The sequence below is a fragment of the Podarcis melisellensis genome, assembly GCF_964234715.1.
Source record: "Podarcis melisellensis genome assembly, chromosome: 10".
In the NCBI taxonomy this organism is placed as follows: Eukaryota; Metazoa; Chordata; class Lepidosauria; order Squamata; family Lacertidae; genus Podarcis; species Podarcis melisellensis.
The window spans coordinates 19,179,045-19,198,483 of record NC_138542.1 but is presented as its reverse complement, the minus strand read 5'-3'; the positions used below and the strand labels follow the sequence as shown (position 1 = coordinate 19,198,483).

General features: G+C 41.7%; 1 protein-coding gene across 2 annotated transcripts in view; it reads right to left on the bottom strand.

Moving 5' to 3' along the window:
* Window positions 1-17,653, bottom strand: part of WASL (WASP like actin nucleation promoting factor) — a 34,046-nt gene extending 16,393 nt beyond the window's left edge. Inside the window, exons 1-4 of one of the 2 annotated variants that reach the window (XM_081928855.1) lie at window positions 17,022-17,653; window positions 3,242-3,376; window positions 2,515-2,601; window positions 1,903-1,999 (exon numbers count right to left, since the gene is read on the bottom strand). In XM_081928855.1, the coding sequence (XP_081784981.1) occupies window positions 1,903-1,999; window positions 2,515-2,601; window positions 3,242-3,376; window positions 17,022-17,135 (433 nt within the window). In that variant the 5' untranslated portion in view covers window positions 17,136-17,653. The remainder of the gene's footprint in view (window positions 1-1,902; window positions 2,000-2,514; window positions 2,602-3,241; window positions 3,377-17,021) is intronic. The other variant, XM_081928856.1, reaches the window with a different exon arrangement.
* Window positions 17,654-19,439: the final 1,786 nt, after the last annotated feature.

Below are 19,439 nucleotides of genomic sequence, written 5' to 3'. Positions count from 1 at the left end.
ATTACCTCCTTATCTGCTTTCTGTGAGACGTAAGCCATAGTGCAATACAACAGCTTGGAAAAGACACAGGAAGCAGTGTCCTATTTCTCGGATTTAACTCCAAGCATGGCTCCCAGAATGTCTGCCTGTCAACAAACTTTTAGGGTTATAGAACCAGCTGCATAGTACATTCCACTGCAAATAAAATGGTACATTCTTGTCTGCCTTGTGAGATTGTCGCTGTGACTCCTCAATTTATTATAGAACAAAAATTACATCCAGTGGTATAAGGATAGTCTTAGGACTCCATCTGGTGGCTTAACAGAGAAATCATTTCTGACCAGCGGGGGGAAGCCCTGAAATCTAAGGGAAGTCTAACTCCAGACACACAAAATCTGATTATAAACCACTGCACTGATTTTAAAAGAAACATTTGAGTCATATATCTGAGACACAGAATAAGAAGTGAAGAGCTCCCTGCATCAGTATTCACCAAACAACAGGCCGATAAGTCAATTAGCCTGGTTATATATATTTTTCTTATTCTATGAACCAAGATTAAGCAGGGAAGGATGAACATGGAAAGATTCTACACATGCACCATGGCAGTTTGCTTTGGCTACCTGGTCTGCTGAGCACTCTCCATGCATGTGCAGAAGCCTGCTTTACAGTCTAAGCCAGAGAGCAAAATCTGGGGACTTCGGTGGGAAATGGCACTTAATAATGCAGCCCAATATGATGAACTGGACAAATTCAGGTAACTGCAAGCTCCAGCAATATCTTGACTATAACACAGATAAAAATTACATGTAAACTGGAAGCTCAGAGAGCCAGCGGGGATTCCAGCTGCTGAGTGGCAATTTTAGCCACCTGCCAACATCACAAAAATCACTGCGGACCATATCTGCGACTCTGCCGATCTGCCCATTGGATACACTGCAGGAAGGTTGCCTGTATTTCTAAATATATAATGTGCAAAATGTCACTGAGATACTGTTTTATTCAGCCGACAGCAATAAGCACTTCATTGAATTAACAATACCACTGGGACTTAAAATGAAGTGCTGCGGTGCGTTCTCACCTTTAATAGGAAGGCTTCTGCGGTTCAGGATTTTATGACCTGGTCATTTGACGTTCCTTCCCAACCCCAGTTTTCTTTTATAACTAACACTTAACATTGTGCAGCTACTGAGTGTGTGCGCTGCTCATTGGGCTGTTGTTTTTGTGTGTGTGTGTTTCTTTAAGGGGTTTCCCCCAAGTTTTCCTCTCCCTTAGAATATTTGTAATTCAGCAATCCTTGGGATTCCCCCCAACTATGGTGATACTCCCCCTCTTATTTTCTCAGTTGCTCCATTTCCATTGGTACTCACCACTCAAGTTCACCATCAGAAGAGGAAATAGCATTGGGGATTTCAATACTGTTTCTTAAATGTGGGTCCCCAGCTGTTGATGGCCTACAATTCCCATCATTCCTAGCTAACAGGACCAGCGGCCAAGGATGATGGGAGTTGAAGTCCAACAACAGCTAGGGAACCAAATTTGAGAAGCACTGCTGTATTGTAAAAGACTAGGCACTGCTGAATCTCATTGTGTAACAGGAACCTGTGATCCTCCAGTTAATGGTCTACAACTCTGACCACTGACTACAACTCTGACCACTGACTACATGGGAGCTGGAAACCAACAACCACAGGTTCCCAAATTCTATTTTATGACATCCCGCTAGCATTAGCTGTAGACTGTACAAAGGTCCAGTTTGTACATATTTATTGGTAACAACTATGTGTGCATGCCTCCCCTTCAATCTCTAACCTATTTCTTTGAATCCAGAGAAGATAGAAACTAAGGTCAGTTTCTGCCTTAAGAATGTTTTCTTCTAAGTTCTATACAAAGCAAAAATGTGTTGAAAAACTATGTATCTACCAGATTTTCGTTGCCGTCGTCCAATTAAGTCCGTCACTGTCTTCTGGAATTTTTTAGCTTCTTCTTCATTAGCAAAATTAAGACCCACCTGACATGCCTGAAAAACAATTATTTTCTTATAAACATAACTTTTCTAAGAAACTATATTAAAACATGCAGGTTTTTTGCAATCTTAAATTAGTTTTTTTTAAAATCTTAGATTGCTTTGAGAAATTAGGTAGAGCAACTAACAAATGTAATAAATAATAATAAACACTAGATGTAAATAATAATAAACTAGATGTAAATAATAATAAACACTAGATGAAATCAAGGGGATTTCAGTTTGTCGCTGACAACTGCTACTGACTTCAATATGTATAAGGTGTGCCTATCTGTTCTCCTGAATTTTACTCATATTTTTATAAGATGAAGGAAAACAAATCTGTAAAAAAAAAAAGAATTCATTTGAAATTAACTTCTTAATACAAATTATCAGGAAAGCTGCACAGTTCTTGATATTACTTGATTTAGAGAATAAAAGAGAGACTGTGCAGGTGTAAATATAACTGGCAGCACAAATTCCTTTTAATGTTATAGAGATAACTATGCAAAATACAGCAAAATACTTACGTCTCCAGCAAAGGTATGAAAATATGGTCTAGGACTATTATATACAAAATTATTATACAATTCTTGTTCCCACAATTGTTTTCCATCCTAAAGAAAAATGGAAGGGGGGAAAAAGACACTGAGAAAAGTGACTGCAGACACATACTTATATGACTTCTGCATGCTGGCAAACTTTCTGCTTCCTATCAGTTGACTACAACCAAGATATTCTTAGGAGAGGACTCCATGCCATCTTCTTGAAAAGCAAAGAGCCAACACTATGCTGAGGACAAAGCCATCAAGTTGCATTGCTTCTTGGCTACCTGCACTTTCCCATCATTTATATATCATGGATTTAGATATATGCTTAAGTTGTTCTATACATTAAAATATTAATTTTCAGATTGACCTTTTATTCTGCAGTTCTTGTTGCCAAACTGTCAGGCTACAGTTCAACAGCTTGCTAATTGAGCTACGAGAGCTTCTGCAGCAAGATCAGGAAGCAAAGCTCTGGCTTTCCACATGGTTCTCCTCCCAAGTACATTTATTTCTTTAGACCCATGTGTTCCTACTTTTGAAGTGTGACCAGCATGTGCCACAAAGCTGAAACATATCACACATTCATTTCTGTTTCTACAGTTTAACCATTCGTTAATACATAAATCAGAGGCATGCTATTCAACACATTTGGACAAATTAAGACAAGCACAAGCATATTTTAGAGATGGCAAAGGGAAGAGAATCTCACCTTAATATCATATATTCTGATAAAATAAGACCTTTGTGGATTGTCTTTTACAAGGCAAGCTACGCCGCAGCACTTCTTCGACCACATAGCATTGCGATCTGCTGCATAAATCTGAACAATTGCAGAAGACATTGTCTAAAAAAGAAGAAAACTTTTGTTAAGACTTGAGAGCTCATCATCATCATGCGACCTTCATATGTACAAACATGTAATTGTTTATGAAGCTGTGTAGAGCTTCATTAAAAATGGTGCTTGTTCTGGTTAGCACTGCTGGAAATCTAACCAAATATCACCTATAAAAAATACAGTAAGGATGCTGCTTTTGCCTGAGAAATATTTTAAACAGATACAGTCCTGTCAATAGTAGAGCGCCAACCTTTGTTCAAAGGCACTATAAAATCCCACTTGGATTGCTACTACTGGGTAGCAAGGTTTCACAGAAACTTAGCACACACAGGATTTAATTCATTCAACGATGAATAGTCCAACACTGAACAAGAATATTCAACAAAAGAAATTCTTGTTTAGACAGCAAGTTATCAAGTTCCTCCATAGTCCTTAGGACGGTGAACCAAGTATTTTGTGGAAGAGTAAAAAAGAACTTGGGAACAATGGTTCAGACTCCATTATTCAGTAATGCATTTAAAACTGGAAGCTGCATTAGTTTTATAACCATCACAGGCTCAAAGGAAGTAAAAAATAGCAAATGTGATAATATCTAGCTTCTCATTTGCTGGCTATAGGGATGCAAGTTAAGTTAGATAATACAGTACAGAAGTGACTTTTCTTATGAGCTTCTGAAACCCGTTTCCCCTAAACTTTTTCTTATCTTGACCAGTTGCATGTTGAACTACTTTTATCTGTACACTGTGCAAGGTACCAGGAAACTACCGAAAATAAAATTTTACAAAGTTCTGTATGGAACAACATAACAACAATAAAAATGAAAGATCAGAATACACCATGACAAAGAGCTACAAGCCCTTAAGACAATAAATCTATCTTTGTGGGGTTTAAAAAAAAAATATATTCGTTATCAGGGGCACAAAAATATCTTCAACATTTGGAAGCCAACGAAGAACAAGGGGACACACCTGAGAGCAACAGTAAGGGGAAATGCTTTGCTAGCATCCTAATTGTTCTTTTCTTTCTTCCTTCTCTCTCCCCACAGAGCAGCGCTTTTCAAACTGCGTTGCGACAGGTTAGTGTGTCAGCTGCAGTGTGTAGGTGTGCCACACAAATGGTCCCCGCATGCCTCCTGGGGCTGGAGAGGGTTTAGTTTAACCTCTGGTTTGCTAGTAAAACTGAATTACTGTGTCACGAAACGATGCATGTCTAAAAAGTGTGTCACCAACATAAAAAGTTTTGAAAGCTCTGGCTTAAAGTCAGGGCTCCACCCTACCTGGAGATTATAACCTTGGACTTGAGAGCCCTTCCACCACCGAGTGGCTGCTTAGTTACGATTAGTAACTAAGGAAACGAAGCTGTGGAAGTGGATGGTGGCAGCCGGTCCCACAAACAGTAGTGCTGAAGGGTGGAAAAAACCTGCTCCCAGCACCAGGGACTAATTTCTCAGGTGCAGGGGATGATCAGATAACTGGACTTTTATAACCCTCCTGCAAATATCAAACATTTGCCTACACTGCAGTTTACAGACTTCATTGCAACTCTGGTTCTGCAAGACTGGATAGCATATGCTATTTGCACTCTCTCCTTTCAAGGTTCATTGAAGTCTAGACACGACTGGCAGAATTTGAGATTTATTCAGAACAGGCTTTCCCTCTCAAGGGCTGGAGCAGCCAACATGAATCCAAGGCAGCCTTTAAGAACAAGTATCTTGCAAATTCCGACTACCTAATACAAAGTTGGTTATTGCTAACATTGCTTAAATGACAATCCTTTCCTAATATTGAAAGATTCATGGTCCTTTGAATGATCTACTCTAAGAGATGGATTCTAATGCAGCACTTTAAAGCAGCCGCCACAATTTCTGCAAAATTGTGGCCGCAGCAGTCCAAAGCACCTCAAATGAACAAGAGTAATGGTTAAAAAATAATAAAAATAGAGACAACAAGAAATAATTGCAATGCTATTAATACCAAAAAGCCCACCTAGCCACACAATGTTGTATAAAACAATACAGATGCAGTAACCTAACAGCTTAAAATTAAACAAAAGAAAATAATGTCTAGTACAGAGATAAAATTGGGGGTGAGGGGATTGCCATTCTAAAAAGACATTCCTCAGAAGCTCACATTAACTATCTTACATTCATCGGAGGGTAGCCACATTTATTGCTTGAGGAACCTTCCATCTCACCCAATGCTGCTACTGCTGCGAGGCCAATTCCTTATATAAGCAGTGGAACAATACCTGCAATTCCACCCACAAGCATTCCTAGGAGTTGTTTCACAGAGGAATGCCCTCAAGATGCCTTCAGATAGTGCTCTAGGCAGAGACAGGTAGAGCTCACCCTGCTCAGGCCCAGGTCACAGAGGGGTGGACTTGCCCACAGGTGACCTCTGGGATGGGGCAAGCATTTGTGGAGCAGTGGATGAAATGGACGACTGCCAGGGGAGCAATGCACACCCCATCTGTGGCCACAGAAGAAGTGACCCCAAACATAAGGATGTAGAGGTGGCCCATCTGCCAATCCCCTCCCCATCATTCTTGTACTTTGGGTTAGAACCTAGTTAACTTGAACAAGATAGTTCTTGAATCCTTTTGACCATTGTTTTAATAGAAAAGCAGTTGCCACCTGGTAAACTAGCAAGATGTATTGATTTAAATCTTAAAAAGTGCAAACGAAAGCTCTCTTCATGTAACAGGGTTATTCTGTCTCCTCCTCACTGCTGCAGCACTTCATGAAAAGCCACTCTCTGTGGATCAGGAAGCCAGAATTGTGTAAGCTGTGTTGCTAGGGGTTATAACTAGAGGAAACCCTGCAGGAAACAGGGGCACTCCTACCTTTGCATCAGCGAGGTGCTGTGTTGTGTTGGAAATATTTCAGTATCTTAAAGAAAGACAGTCAAGCCATAAAACAATGTATTTTGACAAACGTTTTGACAAAAACTACCCAATGCTATTTATACTGTATTAGAAAGACTTTGAAAGGCACAAGTCTGAAAATATATTAACTCCACAGTGTTTACCAATTTGGACCACCTAAACCAGAGGTACTCAACATGGTGTCTTCCATATGTTGTTGGATTATAACCCCACCACCCCTGCCCATACCTGCATGGGGCTGATGGAAGTTGCAGTTCCAGTATCTGGAGGCATTGGCTACCTCTGATTTTAGTTTACCTTGCATTTGATAGAATCAAATAATCAATATTCTGCTCTTTATATCATTTAGGTGTTGTATAATAAAAAGCTAGCGGTTCAATAAAGACAGCAAAAACAAGTAGTGACTCAGGACATTTGTTTCTAGTACTTTATAAAAAAATAATATGTATATGTGTATATGTTGCATATCATTACATTATATTTGATCAAGGACTGGAAATATTCAGCAGTGACTGATAAATGAAAGTCTTTTATGTGTGTAGTATAATTTCTCTACCCAATCAAAAGCCTTTTCAGCCTTAAGAATTAAAGACTAAGCAAATTAACACCTTTATGAAGAAATACAAGTCTTAGTATGGCTAATTTTATATAAAGTCCCAACTTTCTTCAAAGCGGTTTATGAAGTTTATAGCGATTCAAAAATAAATTTATCATATTTTTTTGTAGTGGGAGAATGGTCTTGTGGCTGATCTTCACTTGGGGTTGCAACTACCACTAGTTTGACAGGGCTTTGGGGTATGGCATTTCCTAGCAATTAAAAAATAGCATCTTACATTTCCTAAGAATTAAAAATATTAGTCATCATTTGACCAATTTTATCTAGGTCTTAGAGAGACCTGTTCAACAGAATAGGTGTTAAAGAAATTATCTACATGTATACAGGCTCATCAACATTTCCAGTTACAGGACTTTAGCTAGCACAGCTGGAGAAGACTTTTGTCATAAAACCTCGTTGTGTGCAAAACAAAAACGTGATCCTACTGAATTTTAAAGTGAACTAGAACACACCATTATTTGAAGAACTTCTTCTCTAGATTTCCCGCTACCCCCATGCTGGGTCTTGGATGTGATGTCCAAGTGGGGAGGAAGGAATGGCAACTCTGATAAGTTTTTCACCTCCCCGCACCCCTCAGGAAGAGGTTGTGGCTGAGGTTACAGAAACCAGCAAACCAATTCCTGCAGACCACAACCCTCTTCCTCTTACAGCCCAAGGAAGTTCCTTGTAGATAAAGCAGAAGTAATCACTCCAAGTGGCAAAGTCACACACACTATGAGTACAGGCTATTGCCAAGCTGCAAAGAAAAAGGAAGTTAATTTGTGGTATTTCACCCAAAGCCGCAATACTACAGGATGATTCTGGCCCTTGCAATTTTAACCACAGAACAGGCATTGCAGATCCTCAGTTTCTGCAGCAATACATCTTTCTGACCTTGAAAACATCAGCAAGCAATTTCAAATTGATTTGGATCAATGAGTGGACCAAAGCTTAGATTAAAAATATGTTGAGACTCTCCCAAATTAATATTTTTCATGAGCTATGCTCCAATTCAGAAATATTTCAAATGTACTCCCCATTCCTTACATACTGAAACACAATCATACTCCAGCACATAGAAGAACCTCAAACTGAGGTTCTGAGGTCCTTCTCGTTCATCAACCTCAAGCTGAGGTTCTTCCCATTCATCAGGCCTCTCTATCTGCCCCTTGGGACTCTTTTCAGGTCATGCCTCTCAACAGCCCTGCTCTACATTATCTATCCTCAAGCGCTTTTAAATGAATGGAAGAGGTTCCTGAACTGTGATCATGCTTCTTGCTTGCCTGTATAGGAGAATGGAGAGATGCGTTTAAGTAAAGGGGGGGGGACCACTTCTTTTGCATAGCTGAGACACAGTCCACAGTACAAGTTTAAGGGCCACATCTATAGGGCCACACACTTTTACCTCTGTCCCCATCTACCTCTGGCATTCAGCCCATGGAGGACTGCCTACTGTATTGATTGGTAAAAGCAAAAAGCTCCCAACGGATCTCTCCAAAATGGATAAATGGTCAAAAGTGGTTCAATGTAAGCATGCATTAAGTGGTGCAACCTTTCAGGCAAAAATAAATTCTAACACACACATACGTTGATGGGCTCTCAGGCGGTGCTGACTTGACAGAAAGGATCTTGGGGTTGTGGCAGATAATGCAATGTAATATGTAGCGGCTGCGGAAAGCGGTGAATGCCACGTCAAGGATTAGTAGGAAAGGGATCGAAAATAGAGCTGTCAGTATTGTAATTCCTTTAATCAAATCATGCCACACCATATTCAAAATACTGTATGGTTCTAGTCGCTACATCTATCGGCAGGGACAAACACAACCCCCACAGTCAGTGTTGAGTTGTGGATGGTTCTAAAACTCAATGCAACTAGGGGGAAGAGTCACACCCATCTCTGCTGGAGCTGGTTATCTGGGCAGTGGGTGACAGCAGGTGTTTCAATGCATGTGTTTGCTGTCCACTGCCCCCAAAAGCCTAATCTCTATCTAGCTCCAAAGTGCATGGATGGAACCAGGCTGTGGCAGTCAAGGTACTCAGAGCACTATGTTGCCCCAAAGAGTTCTTGCTACCTTCCCCAGCTAGAGAGGGTGGGCACAAGCAGGGTTCTGCTGAATATCTGAGGCCCTACAAGGACAGCACAACTATGTATTGTTATTCACTTCCAAGTAGAAATGAATAGGTCTGTAGTAAAGGAAGGGGGCAAGGTCATGGAATCCAGAAACTTTTGTCTTCACTATTGAGAATAGGCAAAACTTGTGGATCCCTGCTGGTAAGTGAATTTAGAATTGTTGGAGTTCTACAAGATCTCCTCCTCCTCATAGATTGCTCATGATTTACATCAACCTGCACCTGGCTGCTACAAATGCTGTACAGTATAGCAGAACACACAAAAGGGCAATAGATTTAACCAAAAAACAACACAAGAAAAGGTGGGATAGACCTTGAGATGCATCATCTTTGCTTACAGAAAAATCCACTTTATCGTGATGCAATAAAGTTACTCTAAATAACTGTAACCAGTTATTTTTAACTTTGCATTTTTAGGCAAATCAATGTAGCAAACTATACACAAGACAGTGACTACAGTAGTTTATTATTTTAAGAACTCAAAGAAAAACGTAGCAGCAAAACTTTGTAAAAGTAAAAACAAGCAGTACTATAAACAACAAGTCCATTCTATGTCTGGTTTATTACAAGTCTTATTCCCAGCTTTGCTTTTAAGTCAAACAGAGACCAGGGCTACCACTTACATAAAGGCTTTACATAAAAGCTTTACAGAATTGCCAGGCCATGATCAAACTGGTAGACAATCAGGACCACAGACACAGGACAGAGGAGTCTTTGACCCTTTGCAGTTATTCCAGAACCCTACACCCAACTTCCAGTATTCATCTTTAAAGCTTTTAACTTTCTCACCTTTGGGAGAAGAAAACCATACTGGCAGGATTGTAGGCAACTGCTGGGGGCAGGGGGAGGAAGGGGGGGGAGAGAAATAGATTGTGGCTTCCAGTTGTGACAAACACAATTGTTTAACTGATCAACAGACAGGTATTCCAAACCTAGCACAGACAGTTTCCTTTATTAGGGTATTTTCTAAACAAATCATGTTTTACAAAGGGTATTTCTTTTTTGTTGTTTTCTTTTTTTAAAAAAAAATTGTTGCATTATTAACCCAATGAAGTTTTGAAGCTGCTTTGCATACAATCCTGTACTGTCCATACTCAAGACAATGCTGGCCTGCAGGCCAATCCTTCAGGGTGCTAGGGGAAGCTATACCCCAGCTTTGTTGTTCACAAGTGCCCTTTGTCAGGAAGCCTCATACAAAATATGCAGAGGACTAATACCAATTGCAAACAATTTCAAAATGCAATCCTATCATGGGCCAAAGCAATACACAGCAAAATAAAGAGTTTTCCAGGCCTCCTGGTATCTTAGTCCTTGGACCGATTATATCGGTCTCACCAAAGATCTCTGTAAGCTGGCCTTTTCAGCTAAAGAGCAGGATAAAAACATTTCAAATTATAACTCTTTTTTTTAACAAATGAAGGTCGACAATAAAAGCAGTTGCATGCCCTCGCTCTAGGCTTCCGAAAAACGAGACAACCTGTTCAATCTTTTAACAGCACAAAATCATCTCATCACTCTTTTATTCACAGTATGGAAGGGGAAGGAGGCGGCAAATGGCAAGCATGCCGAAAGCAATGCAAACCCACACGCTAGAGAACACTGAAAGGGAGTACATAATAGACACCCCTTGCTAAGCTACAACCACCACGAATTTATACATAAAGCCAGAACATAAAGGTATTTTAAAAATCCTACTGGAATGGCTTATTTAACACCAAGGCCACATGATGTTCGTGCTCAGTTTTCTGAAAGTACTGCCCTTAATTCCACAAGGCTGCTCTTACAAAAGTCTGATGAAACAGAACAGTTGCTGCTACTTTTGCACACACTTAATAAAATGCATGAATCCCACATGAACCCTGATTCAAGCACCTTCAAGCACAGAAAATGGGGATTCCGCATACGCACTTGTATAGCTCAACTGCTACGGCTAAATCGCAGCAGAAAATTGAGATGGGTATTTAGCAAGAACTCACACTACCTTTCCTGGTCCTCAGGTCTGTGTGCTGCTACTGTTTTAAAAAATTCCATAACCGAAGACAATGCAAATCCCACTTTTTCCTTCCCCAATGAGTGTCCAATACAAACTGGGAAAGAATGGCAAAAATTTAACTGCAGCCTCCTCGTCTAAGAATGAACAATGCCTACTACTTCTGTATTATCTGAAAGTGTGTCTTAAACACCAACTTTCCATAGTACAATCCAGTCAACAGAACAGTAACTGCAGAATCCTGATATCATTGACTGTATTGTATTTCCGCAGCATAGCTGGATGCCAGAAGTAAGGGGGAGGACGAGGAACAAAGTGAAAGTGTGAAGAGTTAAGCATCTGGAAAAGGAACAAGTACAGATGCAAAAAAAAAAAAAATATTACAAAACAATGTTGCAAGTCATGAATCCTGGCTACCACTGGAAACTAGGGTTCATTAAGGTGACTCGGGGGAGGCCACAGATAGATCTGTCAATATTAGACAAATGAAGGTATTATATAGTATGACACTGTTTCTTTGAAGACCATTTAGACAAACTAGCATATTGCATGCATATTCTGCAGACATGTATTTTATTCAACCTGCAGTGTGAGCTAATCAATATTTTTCTAAAGCCTTCTGATGCCTTTCAACTGCTGAAGTGGACATACTGAACCAGGGCCTCATTTAACTGTTTCAGTTACGAAACAAAAATGGCATAGGTTATAGCAATGTACTGGGCTAGCAATAAATGAAATTAAAAGAAAAGAAAAGAATGGAATGTGAGTCACCTAGGATACTAGCTTTTGCTTTCATAAAACCAAGACAATCATACAATTGATTGCATAGTTGTAAATATATCTGCAGCATGCTTTCGAGTGAGCACCAGCATGGGAGGAGCCCCAAGTTAACAAAAATGAAAGCAAAATTGGAATAGTGACATCTGACTGAAGCTTGTGCAGGACCCGATGGTGAAAGGTGTTCAGAGATTGCAGTATTGAGCTTGAGAATCAATCTGCCTTTCTGCAGTAACAGGCCTATGTCTTTTTTCTCCATATATATTTCTTACTTAAGCAGAAGATGGAGTGGCAATTTCTGTGTAATATTCCTCATTAGGAACATAGGATACTGCCAGACTACTTGTCCATCTAGACCAGGTGTGGGCAGTCTTTGGCCCTCCACATGGAAATTACAGCTCCCATCCCTGGCCATTGGCCTAGCTTGCTGGGGCTGATGGGAGTTGTTCAACATCTGACGGGCCAAAGGTTCCCCACACCTGATCTAAACTAGACTAATACTGCCTGATCTAGACTAATACTGCCTACCATGAAGAGCAGCAGCTCCAGGGATTCACAAAAAGGGCTTTTCCATTCCTTCTCCCTGATCCTTTTAACCAGAGATCCAGCCTGGGACTTCCCTGCACACCAAGCATGTACACTTAGTGTTACATATGCATTACAGTTCTAACAGTTTGCACTTGGAAAGGTGAAGAGAAAATTCACTCTGTCTTTTTCAGAATTGTAAGATTCTCATCAACATATAAACAATAATTTTATTATATATTTATTATTTTATTTTTATTATTTTTATTTTATTTTAATTATTATTATTATTATTTTATTATTATTATTATTCCCAGCCACTCTGGGGAAGTCTGCAAATAAATCACTTTCAAAGAAAATTTTAGCAACCTCTTCAATAGGATGTCCCAAATACTGTGCCCCCCAGATGCCTAGAGTTTGAAATATGTTTGCAGCGCTTAAGAACTGGCACCTAGTATTTTATTTATTTTCTCCTAATCTGACACACATTCAACATCCTATAATACTATAAGGGTATACAACCTAATTTTCATAGCAAACTGCTAACTTGCTCTAAAATTGCTCACACATTTGTGGGGAGTCTTCAGGTAGCCTAAATATTTATTCGCTGCAGTTAGCAACACATTTTACTCAGGCTTCCTGCAGTGTTGACACCTAATTGACTAAGACTCCCATCGTTTATAAACTATATGAATAACATGGTGGTTTTTTTATTTAGCATGCTTTTATTTTCTTTTGGGGCTTTTTGATAACTCATGCACATTCCCAGAAGAGGCATTTCTTTGTGTGCAATTGAAGCTGCCTTAAACCAATTCAGTTCAGTAGTTAATCTAGCTCAGTACTGTCTAGTACTACCGGGACGCGGGTGGTGCTGTGGGTTAAACCACAGAGACTGGGGCTTGCTGATCAGGTCAGCGTTTCGAATCCCCGCAACAGGGTGAGCTCTCGTTGTTCAGTCCCAGCTCCTGCCAACCTAGCACGTCAAAGTGCAAGTAGATAAATAGGTACCGCTCCGGCGGGAAGGTAAACGGTGTTTCTGTGCGCTGCTCTGGTTCGCCAGAAGCGGCTTAAGTCATGTTGGCCATATGACCTGGATGCTGTCTGCAGACAAATGCCGGTTCCCTCAGCCTATAAAGCGAGATGAGCGTCGCAACCCAACTCATCCGCAACTGGACTTAACGGTCAGGGGTCCCTTTACCTTTACCGTCTAGAAAGGCTGGCAGTGATTTTCAGGATTTCAAACAGTCTTTCCCAGATCTACCTGGAGATGCCAGGAATGAATGTGAAACCCTTGGCACACAAAGCTTGTGCTCTTCTTCCCAAGGGAGAAGGAGCGGATCCTTTTAACATATGCCTACCACCTACACTATTTTCTTGTCTTTTTTAAAAAAATTAAATGGATACTTTAAGAAATATGACAGATTAAATCAGGCTACTTTTTTAAGACGGTGCAATGGTTTTTAGACAATCAAAAGCACAGCCCTATCCTTAACTAAGAAGTAAGCTCCACTGGATTCAATGGAGTTTACTCCAAGATAAAGATTTAAGTTTGCTAAACACTGCAGCCCTTGCAGGTATCCTTTTACCACTAGAATCTAATGAAACAATTACTGCATGCTTTTACCAAAAGTTCCAAATTTTATAACTTTGAAAGTCAGAAAAATGCCTGCTCAATCTTAGCAATTGTTTCAGCTGCCTAGTCCTCAACCTAATGTAGTGACTGTGCAAAAAAAAAGGGGGGGAAGGTTGCTAATGGCACTATTAACATTGAGGGTGGGGCACACTCTCCTGCATTGCACCAACTGGCAAGCGAGTTGGCATTAAGCCACTCAGCCCAGTTAAGGTAAATAGTACTTCAACGTACCCTAGAGGAATTTACACCCTCCCTGGCAAGTCTCAGCATCCCCAGGGAATAGCATAATGCCACTGCCAGTATCCTTTCGACAGTATTGACACTCTTTTGGCATTACATTTTGCTTTTAGCATTTTATTTTGCCTATGTGCAGAGGCCCTTTATGTAATACCAGTGTGCAAAAGTCATTAGAGTCACTATGGCGGAGTGGACAATTAGGTAGGGCTCAGGGGAAGAGTAAGAAGAATTACAGTAGTTCAGAAGAAGGGTGCCTAAAGTGACTTACTACTGGCATTGTGGTGAACCTGTAATGTTGAGACTCCAGCTCCCATCAACCCCAGCCAAGCACGGCCAATAGGAGGAGATGATGGGAACTGTAGTCCCCGCCCCCTCTCTTGTAGTAGCATTTACTACCATTAGTCTTAATGGTCTCAATAAATAACTAATAACCTCAGACTCTGAATACTTCCTACTGCAAGGGAAATAATGGAAGAGTATGGTCAGAATTCACTGATTCCTACTGACATTTGAGATAGATCTATAATATAAGCCAGTTTTCACTGAGGCATAGCTGGAGGCAATGATCTGTAGTGTGCCTCATCTACCCAAGTAATTCTAGAGCTAAAAAATAAATAAATCAAGCCTTCCACAGATGCTAGTAAATTACTGCAATCTTTACTGGACCTTGTATCTCTCCCTAACATGTCTTACTTTTGTTGGTTTTCTACAATCCAGTGCTGGGTTGTTAATCCCTGTTCTAATGCCCTAACTTCTTGCTGTGATATACCTAGTTATTATAATTTTTTTATCTGTGCTGTTTCTCTCCTGGTAAGCTTACATTACAACTCAATTAAATCAGAACAAGTCTTTAGTAGCTTGCTCACAAGAAGATTTACTATTTATATTTACGTTTTAGAAAATAAAACAATGGCCCAGAAGAATAGATTAATTCAGACAATGACACGGGCCCAAACATTACATAATGGTGATGGTGATGTATTACTGCCCTTCATCGTAAGATCTCAGGGCAGTTCACAGAATAAAATACAAGCCAAAAACAGGATGATACTGTATTTCTTGGAATTTACTTTGTCTAAGAAATTGGAAAAAGAGCAAAAAGTTTCAGTGCAAAGGCTTTGAACAGTATTAGTAACAATGTTGGGTGCCCCATAACAATAAAAGCAAATGTCAGAATTCTTAAGCTTGCAAATACCTACAGGATACTAATAATTAGGACTAAAAAAAAGAAATCTACCAAGGATTTTCAGTCTTTTTAAAAGATCCCTCAGTGAAGTGTATCTACATGGGTGCACCTGCGATGTCAGCCTATTGTTTAAGGGGAAACAAAACAGAGTACATTCTGGTTTTGCCTGGCCCAGATCATACCACCTTGTTTCCTGAAAGTTCACGAAAACCTACAGGTGCAATCCAGGCAGACCGATTCAGGCCTGCTCTAACCTGCTGAACTTTTCCACGAAGCGTTGCAACAGCTCTATGACTGACACACTCCTACCGCAGAGCATTACTGGGACTGCCCTTTTCAAAATATACCTGTCAAGAGAGAAGCATAGAGGAAGTGGGAGAGCAAGTAACCAGTAGGAACCAGTTAACAGCAGACAAGCAGTATCATTGCAGCTCACACCTGTGCAAAACAAGCGAAGTGCTGTGACTGTACACCTGTGAAAGACGTGTCCCTGGAGTCCCCTGCCAGATCTATTTCCTCCTGCAAACACAGAGCAGTGCCAAAGTGCATCCCAACTAAGGGGGCACCTGGAAGGGAACACAGAGAGGTGGGGCAGTGATAGCACCGACTATTTTTCCTGGCACAGTGATGCTTGTGGCTGTACTCACCTGTGCCCCACATTCCCCCCACTCACCGGACCAAAAGAGGAAATGCTACTGAACGCCTCGCCCGAATGGAAGGAAAGGAACACACCTCCACCCCACACACCTTGCTTATTTCCCACTACGACAGCCGACGGCCGGGCAGGTTGAGAAAAAAGAAAGCAAACAGCTGTTATGTGGAAAAGGCCTGGCAAGAAGCATTCCTGTTCTCCCAACCCCAGAAAGACCAGCAAGGCATCTGCCCCCCCCCCACTCCCCGATCTTGACCAAGAGAGGAAAGGGGCAGCCATCCCCATGGGAGTAGATGGGGGGCCAGAGCAGCAGCTGCCACCCCCCCCACAATTCAAGTAAACAAACAGAAACACTTAGCTAAAAGTAGAAAATGTAGAAAGATTTGGACAGATTTTTCTGAACACTTGGGTTCAAAAGAAAGTAATTTAATCGTTGAGACATTTCATTCCGAATCTGCTAGAGTCAGAGGACGATGACAGGTGGGTGTCCAGCCCCCTCTAACATAAACCTTGGCTACTTGCCCTCCCCCCCCAAATATAAATCTCGAATACTTGTTCCAACATCAATCCTGACTACTTATCCCAACAAAATCTTGACTACCTGCCCCCCCATAAACCCTGGCTACCTGCTCTCCCCCAACAAGCCCTGGCTACCTGCCCCCCTAAATCCTGACTACTTGTTCCAATATAAATCCTTGCTCTCTGCCCCCCAACACCTGGCTGACTGCCCCCCAAACATAAAATTCTGGTTACTTGCCCCCTGTAAAATAAATCCTGGCTATGCCTATGGGGCCCACCCCCCATTCTAAACCCTTTGCTCCCACCCAAAAGCAGCAGCACCCCCCCCCCAAGTCGCAGGCAAATTTTCCCCACAGCAAGGCCCTCAGAGGTCAACGGGGCTCTGCTGGCCAAGCGTCCCGGAGCCCCAAGCCTTCCCTGAAGCCGCGTTCACACGCACACGCGTCTTGTACCCATCCCCCCACGCCCAGCCCGGGGCCACTTGGGGGTGTTTTTTCCAGGCCCGGCGCGGCCCTCTCCTCACTCACCACACATTTCTTGCCCAGGAAGCCGAAGAGGCTCTCGTTCTCCTGCGGGGTGAGCAGCATGGAGCCCACATTGGTGATCCGCCGCGGCGGCGGAGGCTGCTGGTTGTTGCTCATCGCGCCGCTCCGAGATGCCGGCCGGCCGCTTCTGCTTCGGGGCTCCGGGCTCTCGTGGCGGCGGCGGCCGCGTCCCCCCGGCTCTCGACTAGCAGCGGCAGCCGCTTCCGCCCCGCTGGCTACTGCGGCAGCGGCGGCGGCGGCGGCAGCATCGGGGCGGCGACCGGAGAGGGCGCTGAGGGGGCTGGGCGAGCTCTAGGCCGGAGCCCTTCCTCCTCCTCCTCGGCCTCTCGCTTCACTCCTTCCCCCCTCAAACGCCCCGCTTCGCCCCGGCTCGGGCCGAGCGATCCAACATGGCAGCAGGGGGGCGAGGCGGTGAGAGAGCGGGCGGCGTGAGGGGAAAGAACTCGGCCGCCGGGCCAGGGAAGCAGCGGCGGCGGCGACGGAGGAGAGAGGCCCGTCCTTCCTCCTCGCCCTCCCTTTCCTGTTCCTTCTTCCCCGCCGGCCTGAGGAGGAGAAGGAGGAGGAGGGGACTGAGTGGCGGCGGCGGCTGCTCTGCTGCTTCTCGCCCGGTTAGTGGCGCGGGCCGCGGCCTGCGCTGCTTAAATACCGGCCGGGCTGGTCGAGCCTGACTCTCGCCCGGGCTGTCATGGGGAAAGAGGCGGCAAAGAGATGGAGAGGCGAGGCCGCCGCTCCTGGGTTGTTGGCCGGGGTGGGAGGAAGAGGACGGGTGGAAGTTCTTCTGCTGGATAGGGAGTAAACTGTGGATGATAATGATAAGAGTAACAACAACATTGTAAATAAATGAATAAATCTCACAACAGCAGCAACAACATTCTAAGTAAATGAATAAATATCATCATCATCAACATTGTAAATAAATGAATAAACCTCACAATAACAATATTCTAAATAAATGAATAAATCTCATAATCAACAACATTGTAAATAAATGAATAAATCTCACAACAACAATAACAATATTCTAAATGAATGAATATCATCAACAGCAGCATTGTAAATAAATGAATAAATCTCACAACGATAACAATATTCTAAATAAATGAATGAATATCATCGACAGCAACATTGTAAATAAATGAATAAATCTCACAACAACAATATTCTAAATAAATGAATGAATATCATCAACAGCAGCATTGTAAATAAATGAATAAACCTCACAACAACAACAATCTAAATGAATAAATTTCACAACAATAGAATTCTAAATAAATGAATAAATCTCACAACAACAACAACAGCAACAATTTTACAAAAAAATGAATGAATCTCATTGCATTGAAAAACCGAAAAACCCCATAATAATTAATAATAATAATAGTTAATTTATATGCCACCCATCTGACTGGGTAACTCCAGCCACTCTGGGCGGCTTCCAACAAATCATTTATTGAATTTATATACCGCCCTATACCCGCCCAATAAATGGTTTTATTATAAATCATATAGTAAAGCCACTCTGGACGGCTTCCAACATATAGGCTATAGAACATCATAATAAAACATAAAACATTAGAAAACTTCCCTGAGCTTTCAGATGTCTTCTAAAAGTCAGGTGGTCCTGATTTGTCATGTATTCGTTATTATTGTTTCTTCATTTGATACACCCCCCTTTATCCAAAGAGGAGAAAGAGAGTGAAAAGGTAACATAAATTTCCCTAGTGGGTAAGCTGAATAAAGCAGTGTATTCTTCATAAGGGATGCACTCTGAGATTTAGGAATCTGAATCGAGGTTACGAGGGCAAAAAAGGAAGTACTACCTCTGACATCATTAGTCTTCAGTACGTACCTATGGTTGTGGGGAGTATAAAGGTATTCCCTTAGCATACTATTAAAAACAAATGGATTTTTAAAAATCCTAAAGTATAACACATCCCAGTGAGACGAGGGAAATTTTAGAGACCACCTGTGATCTGCATTCAAAACAAAAGTGAATCTACAGTGTAGTTTCTTCTGCTTGAACTACAATGTTATCTGAGCATATGAGGATGACCTTAAACAAGTCGGATCTCAGATCCTGTTTTGGGCATCGCATCATCTGGATTTTCCCTGTTTTTGTGCAATGCCTGCAATATATAAGTCATTCAAATATAAAACAAATGAGAGAGTGGGCAGGGGGAATAGAGAGATGGTTTAATGCAACCAGCAAAAGTTGTGTCACAGGGACAATAGTACTCTGGCCACAGTAATATAGATATTAGTGGTTTAATTTTAGTCATTTCTATATTGCTTAATCATATTTCTAAGCAGCGTACATAAAAGGAAAATGGTTGGCTGAAACTTCTTCATATATTTGACTGTGATTCATGTTAAATAGATATACAGTGGTACCTCAGGTTA